Source organism: the organism of the source record quoted next, unplaced genomic scaffold, assembly GCF_019419815.1.
Source record: "Pyrus x bretschneideri cultivar Hongxiangsu unplaced genomic scaffold, Pyrus_bretschneideri_v1 Contig16, whole genome shotgun sequence".
Lineage (NCBI taxonomy): Eukaryota > Viridiplantae > Streptophyta > Magnoliopsida > Rosales > Rosaceae > Pyrus > Pyrus x bretschneideri.
The window spans coordinates 1459674-1480549 of record NW_025999457.1 but is presented as its reverse complement, the minus strand read 5'-3'; the positions used below and the strand labels follow the sequence as shown (position 1 = coordinate 1480549).

At 35.9% G+C, this 20876-nt stretch overlaps 1 protein-coding gene and 3 long non-coding RNA genes across 5 annotated transcripts; 3 read left to right on the top strand and 1 right to left on the bottom strand.

Annotated features, from left to right (window-relative positions):
- The first annotated feature begins 457 nt into the window (after positions 1–457).
- On the top strand, positions 458–2797 carry LOC125475710. The gene is made up of 4 exons (XR_007257063.1): positions 458–1813; positions 1943–2018; positions 2210–2336; positions 2433–2797. It is a non-coding gene; the product is annotated as an uncharacterized LOC125475710 (long non-coding RNA).
- Positions 2798–4409: 1612 nt separating this feature from the next.
- Positions 4410–6986, top strand: LOC103951181. 2 transcript variants are annotated; one of them, XR_007257062.1, is made up of 3 exons: positions 4410–4604; positions 6136–6741; positions 6827–6986. It is a non-coding gene; the product is annotated as an uncharacterized LOC103951181 (long non-coding RNA). The 2 variants fall into 2 exon arrangements; XR_007257061.1 differs by having other exon boundaries at positions 6055–6741.
- Positions 6987–6993: 7 nt separating this feature from the next.
- LOC125475711 lies at positions 6994–8920 on the top strand. The gene is made up of 2 exons (XR_007257064.1): positions 6994–7579; positions 8452–8920. It is a non-coding gene; the product is annotated as an uncharacterized LOC125475711 (long non-coding RNA).
- Positions 8921–12885: 3965 nt separating this feature from the next.
- Positions 12886–17375, bottom strand: LOC103951207 (disease resistance protein Roq1-like). Its single transcript, XM_048581193.1, has 4 exons — positions 16739–17375; positions 15508–16636; positions 15127–15405; positions 12886–13383 (listed from the first exon to the last, which is right to left on the bottom strand). Exons 1-4 carry the CDS (start codon positions 17254–17256, stop codon positions 12886–12888), a joined length of 2424 nt encoding a protein of 807 aa, XP_048437150.1. The 5' UTR covers positions 17257–17375.
- Positions 17376–20876: the final 3501 nt, after the last annotated feature.

Below are 20876 nucleotides of genomic sequence, written 5' to 3'. Positions count from 1 at the left end.
TCTATCCTTTTTGCATTTGATTGGGAGTTTATAAATTAGGGTTCTTGGGATGTGAGAGTCGATCTTCCTAACGCTAGCGGCGACGGTCGGAAACAATATCTGCAAAATTCTGCAGAAGAAGGGCACCGTCATTCTTCCTCTTTTCTCTTTCAAGCTTTCAAGCTCAAGGTAGGTACTTCCTAGGGATGGGCAACGGTTATGGCGGGCGGCTAACCATGGTTATTTACCCATAACAGTTTATGTTCATACCCGCATAACCGTTTACCTGTTAGGTAATTGCATACACGGTTATACCCATAACCATAACCTTTTATAAACGGTTATCCATACCCATAACCGTGTACCCATTTAACCATAACCATTTAGCCATTTAACCATAACCATGTACCCGTTTACTCGTTTTTGAACCCGTTTATCCTTTTTTTACTCAGTTACTCCTTTTTTCACCCGTCTACATGTTTTTTTTTAACAACTTCAAAATTACAAAAAAAAAAAAAAAAGTTTCGAAACTAAACACTTTTGAACACATTCAATGACAAACTATCATTGACTCGTTACAACCGCGGGTAATACCTATATAACCGTATAACCTAACAGTAAATGTTTTGGTGTATTAAAAGCCATATTAAAAAAAAACTCACGGACTGAATTAAAAGCCCAACTAACAGTAAATATTTTTTTCCAAACTTATCCCTGACATAACCTAACCAAGCCCAAGACCATTCACTGTCTTTGCCTTTTTCTGTCGCATATGGGGCTTTTGGTGTTGCCTCATTTTCCACACCCACCACTGTCAGTTAGTTTTTTTATTTTTTATTTTTGTTGTTTTGTCTATGTGTGTCTGTGTCTGTGTTTTCAAAGTTGCTGAGTAATTGTATGTTCTGTCAGGGGTAAATTTGGAAAAAACATTTACGCTATCAAGTCCTTTTTTTTTTTTTTGTTTTTTTAATTTCGAACACTTGCGATAATATTTTTTTTTTAATTTTTACATATATTAAGTTAAATGGTTAAATGAATACTCGTATAACCGTGAGTAATATCCATAACCAATGAATATCCGTTATAATCATGAATAATACCCATAGCCGTCCATTTCAATTTCACGGATAAACGGTTATACCCATAACCGTTTATTTGTCTAAACGGTTACCCATAACCATAACCGTAAATTTTAAATAGACGGATAACCACAGTTATCCAAATTCATAGTTATTTTGCCCATCCCCAGTACTTACTCATTTTTTTTGTTTGCCCAGTTTGTCCATTTTGATTTTGTGATTGCGTTCGAATGGGGTTGAGTTGATGGCCTCAAATGACTCCTCATCATCTTCGGCATCTTCTAGAACTATTGCATGGGAAAGTCTGCTTCAGATGGAGTTCTCGTTTAAATTGGGTTTTATTAAGTTTTTCATGTTTTTGTAGAATTCTTAGTTTCAATATTTTTCTTTTGCTGTGATTCCATTTTATCTGAATCATCATTTAATTTATGAGATTTTTAATGTAATTTTATATGAATTTTAGTAATTTTTCTGAGTTTTGTATAAATCGTCGATTAATTTCTGGATGGTTATTAATTTTATGTTTTTTATTGAATTTGTTTTCAGAAAACTACAAGTAAAACATCTTTAATTAGTCGTCAGTTTTCATGTTTTGAACATCGTTTATGCAAGCTATTATATCTCAATGTTCGAATTTTTGAACTTTGTCTTTATTTTGTAGGGATTTCTGTATAGAGAAGAGAATTGTTTTGTTTACGTCTCACTAAAACTGGCAAGTAATAGAGGCAGTCATACTCTCATGCAGCTATGCTTAGGTATATTACGATATCAGTACATTAACAAATCTCAGTGGCTCAGATTTCTAACATTGGCATTTGTATTAATGAATTTCCATTTTCTCTCCCAAAACAATTTGTTAATTGAAAATTGTTTTCTTTCTGCAGAAGGTGGTACTGAAATTGGATTTACACGAGGACAAAGAAAAGCAAGAGGCCTTGAAAGCAGTCTCCAGCCTTAGAGGTATCAACTATTTTTTAAGCATGTCGGTTTAATTTGGCTCCGTGAAAAACTTGGAAAATAATAAAAGTGTAAAAAAAATTCTGAATTATTTCATCCATCACCACCTACTCAGTTCTTTGTATTGGTTGAGAAGTTCTCTTAGAAGAGAAAGGATTGGAGCTTGGCTTTTAACTTTTTAGCCATGGTTTCAGGCACATTCATCAGAATCGGACTGAATGGGAATGGAAATTTGTCCATTTTTATGTTTTTATAGAAGAAGAAGAAGCTCAGAAGTCTGATACGTAAAGCAACTCCATCTGAAAGCGGAAGAATCCAAAGGTAAACCCCTTCGAACTCTTCAATTATGGTGTTCTTTAGTCGATTGAAAGACTAGAACTTGAAAAACTAACACATGCATTTAATTTTTTTGTGAAGGAACTGTGACCCAGTGGCTGGATAGAAGAAAAGGACAACGCATGCTCTCTCTCTCACAGTAGCTCCATGTTCCTCTCCCCCCCAAACCTAATGGCTTTGGCCCAATTTGGAACCTGCTTGGATCGGGACCCCTTGGAGATTTGGAGCTCCAGATGAGAAAATTTTCCCCAAATTGTATTCAATTCATGTTGCTTCATTTCGTTTTCCATTTTTAATTTGGAATTGGTTGATATTTTAGGCGGGTATCGCATGTATAACCAGAACAATATTTGTGTTGGATTGGGTTCAAATTGTCCAACTTTATTAGCTATTTGGTTGCCTGTGTATTTGTAATCTGAATAATATGAATTAGGGTTTTTCTGTTAGTGTCCGTTTACTGAAGAAAGGATGCTTCTTTTTGTTATCATGCATATTTAAGCTGTAAACATATGAAAAGCCGCTTAATTGAAATGAGATTTCCAGTTTTTGAGCTCAATTTCAGGCTTGAGCTATGAATTTGTTTATATGTAGCCAAGCTGAAGCTATCTATATGTCGTAGTTTGAAGTATTTGTGTTGGTAACTATGTGTTTTCGTTGCGCAATCTGAGTTGCCTCAATATCGTTTGTATGTAATTTGGTGTAGACAAGTGGTTTTTGATGTTTTGGTGGGTACTGGAAAAAAAATATGAAATTGATTTGCGCTCAATGCATAATTAATCTTAAAATACATTCTATTAAATTGGTTTGATGATATATAAGTGGTAGCAAATTAGCAATGTCAACTCCCACAAGGAAGAGGCTGATGAGAGACTTCAAGAGGCTGCAACAAGACCCGCCTGTAAGGATTAGCGGGGCGCCTCAGGATGACAATGTAATGCTGTCGACAAGGTTTGTTATTTTTGAGGCTTTTCTTCTGCAAACGTGAACTCTTTACATGGATACCGAATTTTATGTGATCTTTAATAGTTATATATCAAACACCTTTGCACTAAACTCTGTATTACAACTATTATAATTAGAACTTGGATGAAATGGGCTCCATCCAGCAAAGCTACTGCCCTATTAAAAAATTTAAAAAACTCAAAGAAATTTGATAATTTCTCTTAGTTTAGGCCATTTATACAAGTCAGAATGAGAAACACAGATGTTTTCTATATGTTACGCTATATGTTTGGCTGTGAATCGTATGGGGTAAACCTCTTGGTGTCATTCTAAATAAACTAGAAGTATGTCTCATGCAAAATTTACGTTGATGTTTATTAATGGAAATAAGTTTTGAAGTGATTACCTTTCTTTATACAAGTTCTCTTCACAAAGAAACCTATATTATGGTTTCGCTTTTACTTGCTTTCGCACTAGGGAGGCTTCTGGGCATGTAATTGGCGTGTCATTACTCACTAATTTTTTTTATTATCCTTATCTTCTATATAATATCACCATTCTCACCTGAAGGTTGCCTCTTCCAAGTCGGTATGTGATGATCTCCAATCCTTTCTATGTGATTTCACCAATCTGAATCTCGGATGGTTTCTCAGGGAGGGCAGATTTGTGAGTTTTTGGTTTTTAGGGTTTTATGTCTTGGAAATTTTCTTTATTTTTTGGGTATAAATCTTAGGATTTTGGGGTTTTTACAATGGTGGGTTTATGGAAATTCATATTCTTGCATTCGCAAATCCATGTAAAACCCTTCAATTTTGTTTTGTTTTAGCTTTTGAGGTATGATTTTATAGAAATTAACGGTTGGAAATAACTTTAGTAATCTTGATTTTGGTTTGGTTCAGCTAGGGTTTAGATGAGTCCACCTGCTATGGTGAAGATGGAAGATGCTAAATTTTGCTTGATTTTGGTTTGGTTCAGCTAGGGTTTAGATGAGTCCACCTGCTATGGTGAAGATGGAAGATGCTAAATTTTGCTCGATTTTACTTATTTTTTATTGTGAATTTAATACATATGTGGTTGCCCTGTTTGGCTTTGGGGTTTTGATTTGGTGTTTGTTGGATTTGGGAATTACCATTCATAGATGGCATTCCAGCAAGATGCATAACTCATGCACACAATTTTTTTTTTCTTATTCCTTTTCTGCCATCTCTTATTTAGATTTGTGTAATTGGTTGGCTTAAAGACGGTTTACAAGGCAGGGCTCTGTATTCATCTTCAGATTGGTCCATATATTTGTTCAGAATGGAATTTTGGGTAATGATCATTTTCCTCAGCATTTTTTTGTTTCATCAAAGATTTAGTCTGACAATTGCTCGGGTGACAATGTCCATTGGTGAGATTGGTTGGATTAGCCCACTTTTCTGTTGGTATATATTTACTTATGCGGCTTTCTGTATATATTAGACTTCTCATGCTGTAATTTAACAGATTTAATAGTTACTTCATTCAATGAATAGCTCTTCAGTATCCATTTTGAAATCAACATCGTTTACTTTCATATTGATTCACCATCACCTAACAAGGTTTCTTTGGACCCAAAACAAATCATAATTAACTATTCGCTAATCTATTCACTAATCTACTGCTTTATTGTCATTGACTCTTTTGATTGGGAAGCAACATACTGTTTTCAATCAATTAGTTTGATAGGTGCTTAACAATTTCCTAGGGTGGGAAGCACTTGCTTTTTTGTGTGTAGAAGATTAATACCATGCAACCATGATAGCATATATGTTCGGTTAGTTTGATTGAAACCAACAATTGGTCAAATTACAAAGAGAATGAAACATTCTCGTGTTCCCGTCTTTTTATCTCCTTTTGCATTTGGATTTTCCCTGTTTCTTTTTCTATTGATCTGGGGTGAAGTTGAATTTTGGTTGTGTCAGCAACTTGAGATTATTGTAAAGCAGTACATGTAGTGTTGATGTCTTTTACTACACACATATTTGTTTCGTTAGAATCAAACTTGCAATGTACAAATTTATGCCAAGGAAAAAGCAGTGCCTTTGGAGCCTGATATTCCTTGTTAGAGTTTCTGTTACAAAATTAGGGAGCTATCTTGTCCATTTATGCTTCTATTTAGTAAGATTCGGGTGATAAGACTTCTAAGATGTTTTCTGAGTTGTTTTGGAGCTGCATTCATTTCTTGGAAGACCACATTAAGAAGCATTCTGTCAATTGATGCCCTGTGGAAAATTTTCGATATTTAATCCTTCTTTTTTTTTAGTTTCGTATTAGCACATGACTTTGCTTGCTTGTTATTCGATTTGCCGTCAAATTTGAGTATCTTTACGGGGAAATGATTTATAGCTGTTGCAGATTATAGCAGCACTTCATTTTGATTTGTAAACAAACTATATACTTTATCTTTGTCTTGGGTTACATTATAACGTTTAACAATTGAATTTGTAAGACAATTTAGCAATTTTTTCAGAAACTTACTATTCCTGCTAGATGCTCAAGTATTATGCCTTCTACTTTTCTACTTTCCTTTTTCTTTATTCTTCCTCTATATAGTAGGCTCATTACTAGAAACTACGATATTTATGACACAATACGATCTACAAATGAATGTTGCTTATGACATGCATATCCATATATAGCAAGCAAGTTTGACTTCATTGGTTCTTAAGTTCTACGTCTTTTTAGTTGTTTTGTGGAAACAATTCATGCATGTTGCGACTAATACATTCAACGTCTGCAGCAAAGTGCAGGCACATCAATGCCATCAGATTTGGGCTGAATATTTACATCTCTGCCACTGACCACAATTTGGGTTTTTTAGGGCTGTTGGTTTTGGGCCCGAAGTGGGCTTCGGTGGTGACCATTGAATGGGTTAAAGCTCTAAACATCAAATGCCTATTTTACCCTATCTACATTCTAAATCCAACCGACCGGATTGGAAATTTCATGGGTATTTTGGTCATTCTCCGTTTGGGAGAGCGATTGAGGGAGCAGGTGAGGGATGTGCCAGTGTTGCGGAGGGTGAGGGAGGAAATTGAGGGAAGTCATCACTGACCCGATTGAGTGAGGGATTTTGTGAGGATTCCACTGACCCGATTGACTGAGGATGGTCTGACATTCGGTAAGGCAAAAACAGAAGGAGAGAGGCGGGTTGCAGAGGCAGAGAGAAAGAGGGAGGGGTGGGGGCACTGAACAGGAGCAAGTAAGGCTCTTCTGAACAGGAGCAAGCAAGGTGTTTTGATGCCTTACTTTGGCGGTGAAAGGAAGGGTCACATTTAGAGAGAGAGGTTTCCTTTCGCGCACATTACCGTTTCGATCGCTTCGACAGCAAGCCGCCGCCACCACCATCTAGAACAAAAAATAAACACCCGCCACTGCTCTTCAGCCATCGTCTCCGGCGATCCATTCAAATCTCCGATCGAAACATGTATTTACTTTCGATTCCATTGATTTCAGATCGTTCAAAATTTCATCATAATTCGCAATTAATCTCCCAAATTTGTTGGATTTAGGGCTTTGTATCTGAATTATTGCTGAAATTGTGTGATGGGTTGAATGCAAAGAGAAACTTAGGGAAAGATGAGCGACGTATTCGAAGGGTACGAGCGCCACTACAGTGAGCTCTCCGCCAACCTCACCAAAAAGTGTACAGTAGCTGGTGCTCTCAATAGAGGCTAGTTTTTTTTTCTCACTTTCCTTATTTATTTATTTTTTATTTTTGTGAATTTAATATATACATGTAGTTGCGCTGTATTTGGATGATTTATGTTGTATTCAGTTGTACTGGTGTCCTCTTCAACGTTTACTTTTGTCTCGAAATCTTCCGGTCTAGCTCTCCATACAAACCCCCTAATCTTTGGTTCTTTGGTTCTTTGATTTTATAATTTTTTGTATTTTAGTTGCGTTTAATTTGTTGAGATCTTTTGAATTCGGTTGCTTTAGTAATTAGGGATTTGGTTCCTTGAGTGTCCTTTGGAGTAGCAGATTGAATCGATTTCTGGAGCTTTATATTTTTCCCACACACTGTCACTGTGCTTATTTGTGTGTCGGCGAGCTCAGTTTTGGTGATGGTTGGTGCCCAACAGTGTTGCAAGAAAAAAATGAGTGGAAAAAGATGGAATTGGATTCTGTGTTTGTCTAATTTTTGAAGCAGTGCTGAAATCCAGAGGTTTATTTGACTGTATATATTTGATTCGAGTACGGCTTTTGCCATGGTTCTGTATTCAGTGTGTATCCCAGCTGGAAAAAAAAAAAAAAAAAGAGATGTGAGATTCGTGAAACCGTTTTTATTTGGGTAAAATTAGTTTTCATTTTTTTGTGGTGTCTGTGGAGATTGGTTTTCTGTCTTAATTTTTTATTGAGATGTTTTTCGCAATTTGTAGTTTCAGATTCGTTCATGTTTCATGCTTTTGTGTAACTGAACTAGGGTTTATTAAACTCATTCACTTCCTTTTATGCCCCTGCTTTGGTACGATACAAATGATGATGGCTTGTTTGTTTGATTGTAAATTTCAGAAGAGCAACTTTTTATGGGGTCAGGGCAGCTGTTAATGTTTCTAAGATTCTGTGAATATTTGGTTTATGGAATATGATTAATTTTCTTCTTCTTCCACGCTTGCTTTCTATGATGGACAATATGCCCCTTTTTCCTTAGATAAACAGCCTTTTCACTCCCCAAATTCTAATTATTGAAAAAATGAGTTCGGCAACAAAGATTACTAAACTGCACGTCTATTATAGAGAGAGATAGATGTAGGGAGAAGCGGGAATTGGGGAGTGAGACAGTGAGGGAGGGGTGGGGTTGCTTTCCAAAGATTTGTTTGGAATTGTTTCTGTTTTTTTTTGGTGAATTTTCTCCAGTTCTTTCTATTTGTTTGGAATTGTTTCTTTCTTACTGAAATTATTTTGGTTCCTGCCACTAAACTCTGATTTCTGCTATTAATTGATGCTGAAATGTGAGTTTTGCTATAAATTTTTTACCTTTCATATTTATGCTGCTTTTGGATTCCATTCGAATTAAATAATGTAGTTAATCTTGATATGAATTCTCTTTGCAACAATAATTGGGGATTTTAGTTTAAATTATTACTAATTTGTTCTTGATCTGGCATTGAATCTTTCTTAATTTGGACTGCAGGTGGTTCTGACATGGAGGAGAAGCTGCAAGAGTTTATGATCTTGCTGCACTTGAGTACGAATGTTCTTCAACTCGTATAAACTTTCCGGTAGGGTTCAAACCGTTAAGAGTTTTATGATTTTGTAAAAGCAGTTTAGTAGCAGAAGCTTGGTCTTTTTGCAGTTGCGTTATTACACTATACGACTTGAGTTAGTATGGGTTTCTTGCTAACTGAACTGATGATTTAGGAATTCTAAAAGTAGTTGCATTTTACAATATACAACTTAAGTTAGTATCAGTTTCTTAATGAGTGGCATGTGAATGTCGAATTTTTTTCTTAATTTAATTTCGGAAAGAAATGCGTTTAAAAGTGATGCTATGTGATGAAGTTAGCATTCTGTTTTTTATTATATACTGGTGGTGGACATTTTTAGCATATTTGTTGAGAAAGATTTATCATTTTCTATAAAATAAAGCTTCATTCTCACCATGTTGTTGATGTTTTTTGTGATTTGAGTTTATACTGCTTCTAAATGCTGTTTTGATTTAGGAATTTGAATAATTGTTTTAATTTAGGTTAATGCAGGATTTGAAATATGTGATGATCATTTTCATATTTCTATAAATTTTGAGAGAAAAAGCATGTGAAAAAGCACGTTAATCTTTTGGTATAATTCACATTAGTCTAATTATGGCTAGGATAAAAAAGCATGTGATAAATTGAAGACGGGGATAGAGAAAAGGCTTTTGGGAAAGTGCAAAATGGGATGAAGATAGTTTGTGGGGGGAGGAGGGGAAGGAGGAAAGAAGGGGAAAAAAACAGGGGAACAAGCCCATTCAACTAGCTATCCAGCCAGTTGATATAGTGTCTTGCAAGTTGACATTGTTTTTATGGAGTAAGTTTGAAATCAAACCTATGTGTGAAATTAAGGTCATTTACTATTAGATCACCTCTAAAAAAATACGTCAGCACCCAACCAATTTAATCAACTTGATGAACATTAATAGATCCTAATAAATAGTAATAGATCAAATGCATCTCTGTTCCTGACAAAAAATAGTCTAGTCAATTTTATTAAAATATTATTATTTTTTATTATAAAATAATAATTTTATTGAAAAAAAACGAAGGTAAGTCTGGAACATCCCTCCGCATCTCCCTCTCCCTCGGGAGGTTCAGATAGCTGCATTTCTAGTTCTGTCAAAATTCTCCAAAAGCTATATTTTAACATAAAATTTCTCAAAAAATTCCTAGTTCTTAGAAGAAGATTGTCCATTTTTTTTCAAAAATCCACAAGATTCTTCCAAAAACTCACCTTTTTCACGTTTACACCATTTTTTTCCTTCCTAAAAGCAGAAAGTCTCCACCTTTAGCGAGAGAGAGAGAGAGAGAGAGAGAGAGAGAGAGAGAGAGAGATGGGGGGATGTGTTGCTTCCAAGCTGGAAGGAGGAGTTGTGACAATTTGTAGAGAGAGAAAGCGGCAGCTGAAGCTGGCGATGGAGAAAAGATACGCCCTTGCGGAGGCGCACTGCAAGTACGGCCATGCTTTGCTTGCGGTGGCTGCTGCCGTGGACTTCTTTGTTGCGGGCTACTCTTCCCCTCCTAAACCTTACCTCCCTCTGCATCTCTCTCTCTCCCCCTTGTGCGTAGCGGGACCAAGGTCACCCACGAGGTGTTCTGAGTCCTCCGGCAGGAGGTTGAAGGTTGATGGCCCGACTGACGTCAAATGATTAGGCATGTGGGTCTGTCGATTTTGGGCCGGTCCCTTGCCTGGCTTGAGCTAGGTGCCAGCCTATTAGGCTGGGGTGGAGTGATTTGGCTGGGGGCCAGCCTGTTTTGGGTGCTGGGTGCCGGGCAATCCACCCCAGTGGAACTGCTCCAACGGTGACAATTTCATACTACCTCTTTATTTCAACTAACCACTATAAAAAATAATAACTTTGCTAAGAAGACTAAACTTAATATTTGAAAACAACCACTAGTTTAAAACGAAGACAATAAAACAGTGATTCAAAACCATAACCATAAATATATTGGCTCTTGATGTTAACTTAATAGAATGTAAACTCAAATTGAACTGCTTATTTTACTGTATCAATTCACCTATCTCTTGATTTTTCAATTATTTGGAGATCACTGTTAATTTGTGATTTTATCTCGAAGCTACGTATTTGTTCATAGCATAATAAGTTTTGCTTCAATTCAGCTGTTGCTGAAACTATCACAATATCTTTGGCTTCCCAATCTTACATCCACATATATATTAATATAACTGCACTTTTTGTTAACGCCACGCACTACTTTACAATTTTATTTAAATCCTAAAAGATAAACATCTCTTGTATGCGTGGCCTTTCGAGAAAAACAAAGTCCAACGAGCTTGTATTACAATATAACGATATTACAGAATTTTCTGCAAACTAAATATAAATAATATGTAACAAGAGACTTATAATTTTCCTACCAAATAGAAGAACAAAAACAGAAGGGTGGTGCTATCTACACTATTTTGTACCTTCTACACACATCCTATTAATTTCTGTCATTTGATTTTCTTCAATTTGTTCGATCTGACGGTCGAAAATTGAGAAAGGTGTGTAGATAGCACCACCCAAACAGAAATATTATGATACAGTCAATTTAAAATTGTCTTATTTACATACTACGACTTTGCATCTCTTTTGGTTGAATCTCTGGCACAAATGAGAGACACATTATCTAACATGCATACATATTTAGGCTTCACTGCGGGATCTAACTTGATTGTATTTAAACAAACTGCGGGATCTAACTTGATTGTATTTAAACAAACATGTTTTATTCAAGTGCATATAATACATGGAGGAAGATTATCTCCATTCCTAATCTTTGTCCCCTTCTCTCCCCTCCTACTTGAATGACATTGGCTAAGATGGCAAAACACAAGAGGCAGACAGAATTTAAGAACAGAAAAAGCAGAAGAAAGAAAGAGATTAACTGAACAATTAGTGATTGAGTTAATTTCTATAACATCGATAGTCTTGCATTATTAATTTTCTTACGCTTTCCAATCTGCATGGCTAAGAAATTAAAATTTTATAGCTCAAAAGAGGAAAAAAAAATAATACTCAAATATTATGTAGGTTATGCTGGGATTGAGATGGTGACTTGCTAACATGGATTCTGAGAAAAGCTTTCAAGTACAGCTCTGAGGCATTGAATGGTTAAAAAATAACATAAAACAATTATTTGTCTTCCTTCTGCCTTTTGGGGGTATGTTCTTCAAAAGTATGACTTTGACTTGAAGCTGCCTCTTCACAATAGTCATGTGTTCGTTTCAAGATTTTCAGTGTTCGGTTGAGTTCTTCCAAATCTTTCTTGTACACCAAACGAGCCCCACACTTCTTCACCATATTCAAGCCTCCTTTGGGTTCAGTCATACCAGGTTCGCAATATAAAGTTTCAAATAGAAACTGTTCTTGACGACATTCTTCGAGAGGTAAATAGAATACCCAAAGGTGTTCCGACACAAGAGGCCTTATATCAGGAAACCAATGCGTACATCTAATCCAAGGTGAATGCCGCATCCTGGATTGATAATAGAGAAGGCCGGCTGGATTTCCCAAGGTTTCCTTATCTTGTGCAAAAACAACACAAAAAGCAATCCCCATCCAGCTGCTACATGATTGAGTAGGTAGCTCCACATTTAGCGAATGTCCCACAGTTTGATTGTTGAACCACTTCGGAATCTCCCTTCCGGGGCATACAATATAATTATTGTACCAACCAGGAAATAGTCCCTGCCAAAGAACCATTATATACATATATATATATGTGTGTGTGTGTGTGTATATATATATATATATATAGAGAGAGAGAGAGAGAGAGAGAGAGAGAGAGAGAGAGTGTGTGTGTGTGTACCTCAGTGGCGTATTTCAGGATTCTTGAATATATTGTATTAATCCAATCTTCATCTGCCACCAATGTAATGCAATTCACAGAACTGAAATTAAAATCATACAAATTGGCGAATCTGCTGCCCAACTTGGATGGATCCGACAACCGTTTCAATGAAGTACAATGATTTACATTTACGAGTAATTTGCTATTTGACGGAAGATCTGGCAGTTGCTCAAGTCTTTCGCACGCCTCCAAGCAAAGAGACTCAAGTCGAGAAAGGCATTTGATGCTTGCTGGAAGGGTAACAAAATTGTTTCCACTAAGATTTAACGTTTGTAAATAGGACAAGCAACCAATATCATCAGGGATATCACCTTCACCAAGATCACAATAGCGTAGTTGTAAGTCCTCCAAACAACGCAAATGATTTAAAGAAGACAACACCAAACCCCAACAAGGCTCATCGCTCTTTCTAATTCCAAGTAAGCGGAGAAGGCCCCAATCATCCCTTGGTTTAGCAATTGATCCACCAAACCAATGAGATTTGAGATTTTTCATATAAAAAAAGGGCTCTCTTATACCGCTTTTCCCCGGGGTTTTTCGATTTTCAAACTTCGGCCAACTAACAGCCTTTTAAGAGACTTCAAATTACAAATCTCACTAGGAATATCCGACAGATTTCTGCATTTAATGATACCTAGTACAGTAAGTCCAACCAGATGTCCAATCGATGAAGGTAATTTCTCAATCCCAGTCCCACCTAATAAAAGCTTGGACAAACTTTTCATCTGGTTCGAAAATTCTGGAATCTTTTTCACTTTGGAGCATTCGGTAAGATCTAAATATTCAAGAGAATCCATTTCTACCTTATTTGGGAGGTTCTTAATACTTTTACAGCCACGAAGATTCAAAACTTTAAGTTTTTTGAGAACTGCAATAGATGAGTGAATCTCAACTAACTTCGTACAATCCTCGAAAACCAACTCCTCAAGATTTTGAAGTCCAGTGAAATCTGGTGTACCGATCAATTTATTTGACTTAATCAGATCCATATATTTCAACTTGGGGAAGTTCTGCACAATACAAGAAATAATATATAAGCTTCCAAAAACTTTACTGTTTTTTTTTTTAACAAACTATATTATCTATACTAAGGTGAAGGGGATGGGCTTAACCTCACAATAAGCTACAAATAATGTGGTTCAAATTCACATTTAATGAGCATTGAACCTAAGATTTCTCACTTAAAAAAAAATTAAGCTTTCATCTCTAATTTTTATGTTGCTTTTATTGAAACATTAACATTTTTTTTTATCAAAGTCCTTTGACTTTGTCCACATCATTATTTTAGAATTTTAAAATTTTAAAATTTACATGTCAACGCTTTGTTTATTTTTTTCATTTTTTGGTTAAAGTATTTGCTTAATTTTTTTTTTTTTTGTAATTAATATTAATTGCTTTGTCCGGATTTTTAGTTGATAATTGAAAATTAAATCTCATCCCTTCCTACATTTAAAGTAAATAAACAGTCATTTAAACCCCTCCATTCTTTTCCATCCAACTGCACCTCAAACTCAATCCCTTATGCTTCTTCATCAACCAGACGCCAAACGTAACCCCCTCTCTCTTTTTTCTTCTTTTTATTGTTTCTTTCTTTTATTAATCTTGATTGTTCAATGTATGGTTCGCTACACTTTTATATTTTATGGGTACAAATTTATTCTGCGTATTATTTCGTTGAAATATATCTATTGGTACAATATGTTTTGTGAGCACAATTTCGTTATACATATTGATAAATGGGCACAATGTTTTTTCCTTTTTTCTTTTTTTTTTTTTGAGAAAATTAGGTATAATGGTTTGGTGGTTGAATTTTTATGTACCCATATGCATGCTTACAAAACAATGTGGTACATTCTTTTCCTTGAGTTTTTACATACCCATGAGTTTTTTCTCTTGTATTTATTTTTATTTGGGTACAATGTTAACTATAAGTTTCTTGTAAATTCAATATATGTACCCATTGGTATTTATGTGTTTTGGGTACGCACAATTTTTTTATGTTCATTGGTACTTTTTTTTTTTTTTAAATCAAGTTCATGGTTACATTGCTTTTGTAGTACATTATTTCTCTTAACAGATAAAATTTTCAGAAATTTGTGCACGATTTGATGATGATGATATATATATATATATATATATATAATGGGGTATTATTTCCCTTAACACTACTCCAAAAATGTTGGGATTTTTACAATTTCATAATTTTTTTCAGATTTGATGATGGACTGAATTTCATAATTATTAGAATTTCGAATTACATTAATTCTTGGATTTAAATCCCTTGAATGTTGTTAATTAGAGCAATTTTAAAATGAAAAATAAAACCAGGCAGGGTGTTTTAAAATGTTGGACTTTAATCAACAATTTAAATTTAAAAATAAAAAAATGACATGGAAGTATAATAAATACTAAAATGTTGAGGTGTACAAACTCAAAGAATCTTATCAAATATTGAAAAACAATAATGATTCAATCTAACAATTGAGTTGACTAGAGACTGCAATCAAAATGACCCTTAAAAATATGTAAAGTAGCATTCAGTCAATATACTCTTACCGCCACTTAGTACTACGATCTAATATTATTTATCTTTATTGGTAAGTGAGAGGTCTTAGGTTCGATTCTCGCCAAAGACGAACTTGAATCACATTATTGCTAGCTCATTGTGAGGCTAAGCCCACCCCTGTCCATAGTGTAGATGATATCGATTGTTAAAAAAAAAAATACACACACACACACACACACACTCTTACCTCTTTTCCATCCCATAAACGAACAAGTTTGCTATGAGGCATTCTTAGTTCAGTAAGGAAACGTGGGTGAAAGTTTGGCGGAAGAGACTTGGAAGGATACCAACTCCAAATCATAATTCTCAAGGAACATGGAAGAAATTTGGGACTCGAAGAAATGATCAAATTGTCGAATTCTAAAAACCTCAGTCCATGCATAGTAGAGAAGGCTTCACAATTCCAATGCACTACCTCTTCTATTTCGGGTAACTGTAAGACTATACCTTCAATAGCTCTCGTTCCCTAATAACCAAGAATGTAGGAAACGTAAATTTAACATTCTAATATATTGCGTTAAAAGAAATCATATCTTCTTTTGAACTTGGAATTTACATAACTTCTTACCGTATTTGTCGAGAGTATATGGAAAATGTCATCGGGAAGCCACAATCTACTGCGTAGACCAGGCTCTTTAGATTCTTGAACAACAATAGTCCACGCCATTTCTTGTATCAAATCATGCATACCTATGCAGTACTGGTCTGAATTATCATATTGGAAGCATTCTTCAATAGTTAACAAAGATTTCTCAATTAGTAAATCTATCACAAGACTACTAGAAATTTCAAATGAATTGTCTAGTATTCGAATAAGTTGCTGCATGCACTTCCCTTTATGGAAACATGCAACATCGAGCAAAACTCTCTTCTCCATGTCCTCTAGTCCGTCATAACTGATTTTGAGTGAATTGAAAATTGTTGGATTGGGGATTCTATGAATATTATCCAACATACTCTTCCATGCATCCTGACCTCTCGTATACAAAAAAGACCCTAGTGTTTTAAGAACTAGTGGAAGGCCTCTGGCATATTTTAGGAAATGCTCAGAGAGTTCCAAAAAATCTTCCTCGGGTTGTTCTTTCATAAAGGCATTCAGACAAAAAAGCTCAAGTGCTTCGCAGTAATTCAACCCCTGCATCTTATATGATGTTGCTATACCACATTGGACTAGCAAACCTTCATTTCTAGTCGTAATGACAATTCTACTTCCCATACCAAACCAACTTTGATTTCCAGCCAGTACTTCTAGTTGTTTTAAATCATCCACATCATCAAGTATCAGAAGAACCTTTTTGTTGCATAAGCACTTCTTAGTGAAAATGCTTCCGCAATCTTCATCCCAAATTTCTTCAATCTTTCCCTTCAACATTGGAAAAAGAAGTCTTTTTTGAAGACTAATTAGGGTACGGTTTATTTTAGAAACCTCTCTAACGTTGCCAAGAAAGCAATGAACTTCAAAATGATGGAAGATTTTATCATAAACTAGCTTAGCAAGGGTTGTCTTACCTATGCCACCCATCCCCGTTATCCCTATAAAGCGAACATCATTGGCATCATGAGCTAATAGCAGACTTAATTGCTCAAGCCTAGAAGTAACCCCAACAAATTTCTGTGAGGAGTCTGACAACGTGAATGTCGCTTGCACTTTCCTCCACACGCTTTGGACAATTTTTTCAATAAGCTCCCTTTCACACCTACAAGGTATAAAGTAACCAATTAAAAAAAAAACATAAATGAAGCATTCAAGCTTGACTCTACTAAGACATAGGAAAGTAAAGTTGTTCATGCATGCTTACTTAGATTCCTTCGAATGCCATCCAGAAATTTTGGATACTTTTTTTAGATCTTCTCTCCATTGGGTCACCTTCTTTTTCTCTTCGGTACTAGTGAACTTTTCTTCATGCTCAGCAAAGGCTTTGGCAAAAGACCCCCTCTGATTCCCAACGTCAGATGGATCTGTCTCATAAAAGACCGGCAGAACTGAGTTCCTGGCTTCCATGCACTGAAGAATGGTTGTCAGTTCATCCAAGCACCATTTGGAAGAAGCATAGTTTGGTGAAAGAACAACGATTGCAATATGCGATTCTTTGATCGCACTCGGGAGCTCAACAGGAATACTGGTTCCCGCTTCTAGCTCTCTATCGTCAAAGAAAGTAGTAATTCCTTGGCACTCCCACAATTCATGGTATAAATGGGATACAAAACCCTTACGGGTGTCTACACCCCTAAAACTCAAAAACACATCATACTTCCATCGAGGAGCTGATTCATTCGAAAGAAAAGATGCAGTGGCTCTTTGGGTGCTCAATGCCATTGGAAAGTAATGAAAAGTTAATGAAAACCACGATGAAAATACTCGCACAAAAGTAGAAGCAGACCAAAAGAGAGGTTTTGTTGAAAGGAAATAAAGGGGGAGAGAGAGTGAAAGTTGTAGGAAGCCGGTCAAGTGGGACAATACGAATCGATTAATCCAACAAAAAAATCATGACTTAAGTGGCAAGAAAATGATAGAAATGGATTTAAAAAAAAAAAAAAAAAAAAAAAAAACCAGCGTGAACAACTAGCTTTCTACTAAATGACAGAAATATACATTGATTTACTCATTCCTTATTCTTCTTCTTATTTTTTTTGAACGTCAATTATCGGGACGGTTTCCGACTACTTGCTTGGTAAGACTCTAGCGAATTCTGACAAGTGGGATTGAATTAATTTAAAGTGAAAACGACATATGCAATAATGGAGAGAAACTGGGCATCGTCAAGGTTATCTTTCAAATGATAATTAACACCGAATGATTAACCAAACTTTGAAGAGTGAAGATCATTTCCTCCACAAGAAACCCTAAGCTCTTGAATTCTCATTCATCTTCCAAGTCTTAGTTTATACATACGAGACACCAGTATGACACAGTCTAACCTGTTTATGCCTTTGTTTGGTTACAGTTGCAGATATTTGTTATAATTCTATGCTTGTGTGAAATTTTTTCCCAACTTCATCACTTTATCTATAGATTCTAAAACAAGTAAAACAACAATAAAATCAAATGTATAGACTGTAGAGTACAAGCGCCAAAACGAACAAGATTTTACCAAAAATTCAGGCTTGGTGGCTTGCCGCTTCTCATAAGTAAGTCATCTAGTGTTTGTGTCACTCTCAACTCGAGTTTGTTTAGTCTACTTCTGTCTTTCGGTAGTACGAGCTGGACTTGTGTATATTGTGCTTTTCTGCCCTTTTTGGGTTTAAATCTTTCAAGGAAATTTGAGTTGGAAAAGAAAGAGTAAACTATCGATTTTGTCTATGGATTAGAACTCGAGCGAAAATTAAGTTTTTAGACATACTTTTTTTCTTCCATCTCGTACAACAATCTAGTAATACTCATCTTCTTATAAATGAGGGATTTCAAGTTTTTTACAACATTTTGAATCAAAATTAGTACTGCTCTTTCTGCAGATATGCAGAGCTGTGAATAGGGATGGCAATTTAACCCGTCAAATCTGATCCTCGCAAGTAACCGATCCGAATGGTTCAGTTTCGGGTATAAAATTTCGGATATTTTACGGTTATGGGTAACCGTCGGATAAATTTTTCGGTTTCGGGTTCGGTTATGGTTATTGGGGTATCCACCCCAAACCTATACCCGAAACTGAACCATTTCATCTATGAATATAAATATTTATTATATGAAAAGGGATTGTTAATAATCATGCATCATTAAATATGAAATTAATTATTTACTTTTATATCTTTAATAATAGGAATTATATGCTTATAATTTTTAAGAGTGTAAATGTTTTCTTAGTAATATAAATTTTTAATATTACTTATTAGATGCATTGTATCAATTGTATTAATAATAGCAATTTATTTAATATCGTTTTTTTAATATTCTTCATTTAGTTAATAATATAAATAAAGATATAAATATCATAATGGGGAAAACCGTTCCCTGACAAAAAATCCATCACCCGACAGGTTCGGTTATGGGGAAAACCGGTTTGGGGATTCTACGGGTTCAGGTTCGGGGAAAATAAACGGGTTCGGGTATGGGGATGGCACATCCGAACCCAATCCGCCCCGTTGCCATCCCTAGTTGTGACGGGCAAACATTTTGAGTCAAAATGTTTAGAGACGTGGGACAAAAGCAAGGGTTTCATACAACCATTGCAACATCTAACCATTTGTGATTCTCTAATTGGACAAGGAGTTTGCAGATTGAAAATCATTAATTTCTGCACGGATCATTCTCATTCGGTTGGGTGTTATAGGAGAATCTTGATTGCAGTGACGAAAATAGAGCATTCTATGTGGAATGCAGCTTCAAGCAGTTAGTGTATTTTTCTTCATGACTACATTTTTTTAACAAAGTGGAATATCTTCACTTGAAAAAACAAAACGAGTTGACTAAGGCCCTGTTTGAAATGAACAGTTTCTAGAAGAGCTAGTGACACGCCCCGACCCCGATATTCCTCGAATACCAGGACAGGCACGTGCTGGCCGACACCCGAGGGTGACGAAAGCCATTTATTGAGTACAAATACTGAAAACAAAGGATAAATAAGGCTTATAAATATAAAAGAATAATGAATATGCAAATAAGGATCGTGTTCAGAGCACACCACTAATCTAGAACACTAAAAGAATATAATATAAAATTGAATGAAACAAAGGAGTCGGTCCTACACCGAGAGGACTCGAAGATGCCGATGCGGAAGTGCCTGGACGTCGGGATTGTATGCCTCTATTCTAAGTCCTGAAGGGGGCGCAAAACAAACATGAATGGACCAAGTTGATATATATATATATATATATATATATATAATAAAACAGTTATCAACATACTAACCCCCAGGTTTTATGAAAACACATATATAATTATAAACATAGGTTTTCCGAAACCTAGCATGTCGTGCAATATATCAAATCATAATTAGCATAAATAATAAACACTAGTGAATTTCCGATAACTCTTCAGGCCCCCTGCCGGCTCCCCGTCTCTGAGCAGACCGTCAGAGGAAAATACACTTCAGGCCCCATGCCGGCTCCCCGTCTCTGAGCAGACAGTCAGAGGAAAACACACTCCAGGCCCTATGCCAACACCAAACCATTGCCCGGGAAGAACCGGATCTATCCCTACGTCCCGTAGCGGAAAGGACCACTAGGTAAGTACAAAACCAGTGAACATACATATATTGAAAATCAACTTCATAGTATAAAGTCATGCATCATTTATACTATAAAGAGGTGTTCTAAACATGTTCTAAATATCATATCATCATCCATCATATATTCTATAAGAACATGGGTTATAGGAAAAATAGTAATAATTCAAACTAGCCTCAGTAAGCATGTTATCTCGTAAAACGTTCCATAAAACATAATCATCGAATCATGCTTTTCATGTATGCATTTATACTATCAAAACATGCATTTTTAGAAGGGGTCCACTCACAGTACTTCGCCGTCGAAAAGCCACGCCATCTAGCGAAGAAGGAAACGCCACAAATAATCGCCCCTAAACACAAAGGGTACACTTAGTCAAACTCTACTCAAATGATTGAATTTGGGGAAACGGACATTAGAAACGGGTTCAGAACGTCGAAATTAGCCTAGGAGGGGTCCCGCACGAGAACCCAAAAAGTCAACGGTCAAAGTCAACGTTGACCGTTGACCAGTTAAAGTCAAAGTCAACGCTGACCGTTGACCTGGTCAACGGCCAGACCGGGTCTGGGTCTAGGTCAACAGGTCAAACAGGTCTGGGTTTGGATCCAGATTGGGTTAAAAGGTTTGGACTTGGGTTGGATCCGGGTTTGGGCCTAAGGGTTTGGGTCTAATAGGTTTAAGGTTGACGAGCCGAAGGCCCTAAAGGAAACGGCCCAAAGGCCTTTAAATTAACAAAACAAAAATAAAAACAATAAAAATGTTGGGTTGGGCTGC

Bases quoted from the DNA above. Each gene is read 5' to 3' on its own strand.
- LOC103951207 (XM_048581193.1), bottom strand. From the start codon at position 17,256: ATGGCATTGAGCACCCAAAGAGCCACTGCATCTTTTCTTTCGAATGAA. The intron at 16,637-16,738 runs GTAAGCATGCAT...TATACCTTGTAG, and splicing joins TGGCATTCGAAGGAATCTAA to GTGTGAAAGGGAGCTTATTG. The intron at 15,406-15,507 runs GTAAGAAGTTAT...CTTGGTTATTAG, and splicing joins ATATACTCTCGACAAATACG to GGAACGAGAGCTATTGAAGG.